At 37.8% G+C, this 5,312-nt stretch overlaps 1 protein-coding gene across 1 annotated transcript; it reads right to left on the bottom strand.

Annotated features, from left to right (window-relative positions):
• Positions 1-2,468: 2,468 nt before the first annotated feature.
• On the bottom strand, positions 2,469-3,267 carry LOC131642644 (secreted RxLR effector protein 161-like). Its single transcript, XM_058912864.1, has 2 exons — positions 2,616-3,267; positions 2,469-2,521 (listed from the first exon to the last, which is right to left on the bottom strand). Exons 1-2 carry the CDS (start codon positions 3,265-3,267, stop codon positions 2,469-2,471), a joined length of 705 nt encoding a protein of 234 aa, XP_058768847.1.
• Positions 3,268-5,312: the final 2,045 nt, after the last annotated feature.

The raw sequence follows: 5,312 nt of genomic DNA, 5'->3' as shown, positions 1-5,312 counted from the left end.
TAATTATTTTTGCAAGAAAATGAAATAAAAATGAAAAAAAAAAGAAATAAAATGTTACGACTATTATGCGTGTTGGCTTCTGATTGGTCTAGGGATTTAAATTTCCCTTTGAAGCGCGTGAAGCAACTTCATCTTCAATGTTAGAACCCTCGATTTAGAAGGTTCATGAACTGGATTTTTGAGCTTAACCACACATCAAGTTAGCTTCATCATCCTTCATTGTTCATGTCTCCTTGCTTAAGATCAATTTATCTGATCTTATCAAGGAGAATTTGCAGAAATACGTGAAAACTCGAAGATTTTCAAAGTTAAATTAAATGATAAATCTCAGATGGTGAGGGTTAATGATCAATGTAGTGTGCTAAACAACGAGGTAACTTCCTTTGGTTGAGAAATTACTCGTATCTACTATTCCTAACTGAGCTTCAAAACTTGAAAATCGTGGAATCAATTTGAGAGTTACAAGGCACGAAAAGCTTTTGTAATGGTTCACACAGCTTCAAAGGGTTACGATGAAGCGTTCCTGGTGAAGAACAAGGTTGAAATTGAGAGAAAAAGATGAAAATGAACTTCTGATTTTTGAAGGTTTTTAAGTCCAAGTATGGCGGAGTTTCTTTAGCTCTAGAAGCTTGGTTTTGAGGCAAGAAGTGAGCGCTATTTATAGGAAAGAGAATAGGGTAATGGTACGTGCCAAATTCCTCTTCAATCGTGTGAGCTAAGCTTAGAATTTTCTAGGTCTAATAAGTGTGAAATTGAGTGATGAAAAGCATGACTTGAGCACCAAAATGAGTCATTTTGCACTTAGTGGAATGCGTTTGGAAACAACAAGTGAAATGCACATGGGTTGGTGGTCCCCAAATGAAGTTTGCACATGAATCCCAGATTACAGGTCACGGTACAAAGTAGAGTTGAGGTCACCAAGTTCAAGCCAATGCCAAATGAAATTCTTTCGTGCATTTTCAAATATTCTTTGTGCCAAATGTTCATTTCATGACAAGGAAGACAATGCAAAAAGAACCAACTCAAAAGGATGAGTGAGGTGAAAATGGGAAGCTTGTAAAGTTGAAGAAAAACCACTTGAAAATTCTAGTAACTCACGCTTCATGTCTTACTGGATGTTATGACATCCACAATTACACAACACAAACGTTAAAACAGAAATGCATAAAAGCAATAAAGAACACACATAATTATTTACCCAGTTCTATTCAAACAACCTACTCTGAGGGCTACCAAGCCAGGGAGGGAATCCAATATAAGCATAATTAATTCAGAGTTAAATTCCCCCGTTTACAACTCCTCACTTAAAACCTACCCAATGTAATTCTAATCTATTCCTAGACCTGAGTATCTCCAATCACCCCCCCTCAATCACAGCAGTGATTACAAATAAACATTAAACAAATTGAGAGAGAAGACACACTTCAAAAAAACACCTTGAGTGACAAAATACATAAACAACCTATTCCAATACAATCATCTAAAGGCAATTGCTTGGAGTACAATAGACAGCTACAAAACTAAGGTTCTTCACAATTAACAATTCTCTCTCTGCGTTCCAAATTAGGATTGCAGTATTCTTATATGCAGCTCTTGGGCCTTGGGCTTTTCAAGAATCAAATTAGGGTTAACCAAGTTAACCTAATTTACACGCCATCTGGTTGTTACAGAATGTGCTGTCAGCGAAATCTTCTAGACAAAAATATTCAGCACACAATAAAAGGTTTCCTAAATTGTAGATTGAGAGAAATCAGGAAACACATTCATAAAATATAACAGCCCCTACTGTCAGACAAGGATGTCACTACATCAGTCATGACATTCACTAACAGAACCTGTATTAGCTTAACACATATGCAACCTGCAAAACACAAAATACATCATGTCATGACATCAGTCAAGACATTAAACACCAGGTATGTTTTACCACATATGCAGCCAACATGAAAAACATCTACAATCTTCCCCTTTGGCAAATTTTTGGCTAAAACAACCTGTCACACCATATCAGAGAAACACTTGCAGCAGAAACAAATCAACCAAACACAATCAGAGCTAATACAGTACAGATAGCATACACCACTAGTATGCACACTTTCCCACATAGCTAAACCAACCACACCACAAGAGCAGCAACACAAACAGATCAACATAAAATAAGCACATCAGAATTGTTGATCACACAAACACCACAACATACTTGTTGTTCTGGGGTGGCGTTACTACTTCTCCCCCTGTTTGGCCATAAAAGTTGCCAAAGCAAACAACTGTCTCCTCCCCTAATAATTTTTTTTGTTTTAATTATGGTTTCTTAAAGATGCAAATTCCTAACTTGCTTCCCAAGTTTTCAAACTGTGTAGCATCAAGGGCTTTTGTGAAAATGTCAGCTAGCTGAAATTCAGTGGATACATGTTCTAGGAAAATCACCTTGTCTTCTACGAGTTCTCTAATAAAGTGATGTCGGATATCTATATGTTTGGTTCTGCTATGTTGAATTGGATTTTTGGAGATGTTGATAGCACTGAGATTGTCACAGTACAAAGTTATGACATTCTGTTTAACATTATATTCAGTCAACATTTGTTTCATCCAAACCAGTTGAGAACAGCTACTACCAGCTGCTATGTATTCTGCTTCAGTAGTTGATAATGAGACACATTTCTGCTTCTTGCTAAGCCATGATATGAGATTGTTTCCTAAGAAGAAACATCCTCCAGATGTGCTTTTTGTGTCATCAGCACTTTCGGCCCAGTCAGCATCACAATATCCAGTCAGAACAGGGTCACACCCGTGAGTGTACAATATGTCATAGTCAAAAGTTCTATTTACATATTTGAAGATCCTCTTGAATTGGTTTAAGTGACCTGTCTTTGGCTCTGCTTGATATCTGACACATACTCCAACTGCAAATGCAATATCTGGTCTGCTGGCTGTTAGATATAGCAAGCTTCCAATCATACTCCTGTACAAACTCTGGTCAACACTTATGCCCCCTTCATCTTTGGATAGCTTTAGATGTGTTGGTGCAGGAGTTCTTTTGTGACTTGCATTATCCATTCCAAAAATTTTCACAATGTTCTTGGCATATTTGCTTTGAGACAAAAAAGTGGAGTCTTCCATTTGCTTGATTTGAAGTCCAAGGAAGTAAGTCAATTCTCCAACCATACTCATTTCAAACTCAGTCTGCATTTGACTGACAAAGTGTTTTACCATTGCATCGGACATTCCTCCAAACACTATGTCATCCACATATATTTGTGCAATCATGATTCTTCCATCTTCATTCTTCACAAAGAGGGTTTTGTTTATTCCTCCTTTCTTATATCCATTAGTGGTCAAGAATTCAGTTAACCTCTCATACCAAGCTCTGGGAGCTTGTTTCAAACCATAGAGAGCTTTTCTTAGTTTGTAGACATGATCAGACATATTTAGATCAGCAAAACCTTTAGGTTGTTCCACATACACTTCTTCATTCAAATATCCATTGAGAAAAGCACTTTTTACATCCATCTGATATAGCTTGAACTTCAAGATGCAGGCTACTCCTAATAGTAGTCTGATTGACTCAAGTCTTGCTACAGGTGCAAAAGTCTCATCAAAGTCTACTCCCTCTACTTGAGTATATCCTTGTGCTACTAGTCTGGCTTTGTTTCTAGTGATGACTCCTTGTTCATCAGACTTGTTCTTGTATATCCACTTGGTACCAATGATATTCGTTCCTTCTGGTCTAGGTACTAGTTCCTATACTTCATGTCTTTTGAACTGTGAAAGTTCATCTTGCATGGCATTGATCTAAAATTCATCTGTCAGGGCTTCCTTCACATTTTTTGGTTCAATTTTGGACACAAAGCAGGAGTTGGATATGGTTCCTCTTGATCTGGTTCCACTGTTGAGATCTCCTATGATAAGTTCCTTAGGGTTATCTTTCTGAATTCTGATAGATGGATCTTTGCTGATTGCTTCAGGTTCGGGTTCTGAAGAAGTCTCATTACTCACTTCAGGTTGGTCTGTCTGTTCAACCTGAATTTCAAGGAATGTTTCGACATTCTCTGTGACATCGAATTCTCCACGTTGATCATCAACAGTAACATTGATGGATTCCATCAACATTTGTGTTCTGGTGTTGAATACTCTATAGGCTCTGCTGTTTGTGGAGTATCCCAAAAATATACCTTCATCACTTTTGGAGTCCATTTTCCTTCTTTGGTCATGATCTGTCAAGATATAGCACTTGCTACCAAACACATGAAAGTACTTGACAGTTGGTTTCTTACCTCTCCAGAGTTCATAAAGAGTAGAGAAGGTTCCTTTTCTCAATGTTACTCTGTTATGGACATAGCAGGCTGTGTTCATAGCCTCAACCCAAAAGCACATAGGTAGCTTCTTTGCGCGAATCATCGCTCTGGCTGATTCTTGTATAGTCTTGTTTTTCCTTTCTACTACTCAATTTGTTGAGGTGTAATAGGAGAAGAAAATTCATGATTGATTCCTTCAGTTTAGCAGAATTCAGCAAATTTGGCATTCTCAAATTCCTTTCCATGATCACTCCTGATTCTGATGACAGCACTTTCCTTTTCTCTTTGCAGTCTGGTGCAGAGATCCTTAAACGCCTCAAATACATCTAATTTTTCTCTAATGAAGCTTAACCATGTGTATCTGGAGTAATCATCAACCACCACATATGCATACCTTTTCCCTCCAAGACTTTCCACTTGCATTGGTCCCATATATGCAATAGTTCCAAAGTTTTGGAAGTAGTGAGTTTATTAATCTTTGGATGAGAAGTCCTGGTTTGCTTGCCAGCCTGACATTCTCCGCATAATTTGCCTTCATCAATCTGTAGTTTTGGAATTCCTCTCACAGCTTCCTTGTTTATGATCTTTTTCATTCCTCTCAGATGTAGATGACCCAGTTTTTGATGCCACAGTCTCACCTTTTTTTCTTCTTTTTCCATGGAACATATAGATGAATGACTTGCTGTTTTGGGTTCCCACAAGTAAAAGTTGTCTTTGGATCTAAATCCTTTCATGACCTCTACATTTTCTTCATTAGTGACTACACATTCATCATTGGTAAATCTGACTTAGTCCTTGATCACACAGTTGACTGATGCTGATCAAGTTTGCAGCTAGTCCATTGACCAGCAGAACACTGTCTAGTTGAGGGGCTCCTGAATGTTCTAGTTTTCCTACCCCTTTGATCTCTTCTCTGGCTCCATCACCAAAAGTCACATAGCTAGTGGAATGCAGCTTGATTTCTTCTAACAATTTCTTCATTCTCGTCATGTATTTTGACCATTCACTATCAAAATA

Source organism: Vicia villosa, unplaced genomic scaffold (genome assembly GCF_029867415.1).
Source record: "Vicia villosa cultivar HV-30 ecotype Madison, WI unplaced genomic scaffold, Vvil1.0 ctg.005526F_1_1, whole genome shotgun sequence".
Lineage (NCBI taxonomy): Eukaryota > Viridiplantae > Streptophyta > Magnoliopsida > Fabales > Fabaceae > Vicia > Vicia villosa.
The sequence above is the reverse complement of the archived record's forward strand: the minus strand, read 5'-3'. Positions and strand labels throughout refer to the sequence as shown.

Excerpts from the sequence above, each read along its gene's own strand:
- LOC131642644 (XM_058912864.1), bottom strand. The coding sequence starts at position 3,267 with ATGATTGCACAAATATATGTGGATGACATAGTGTTTGGAGGAATGTCC. Across the intron at positions 2,522-2,615 it reads AGCAGAATACATAGCAGCTG|TGCTATCAACATCTCCAAAA; the intron begins GTAGTAGCTGTT and ends TGACAATCTCAG.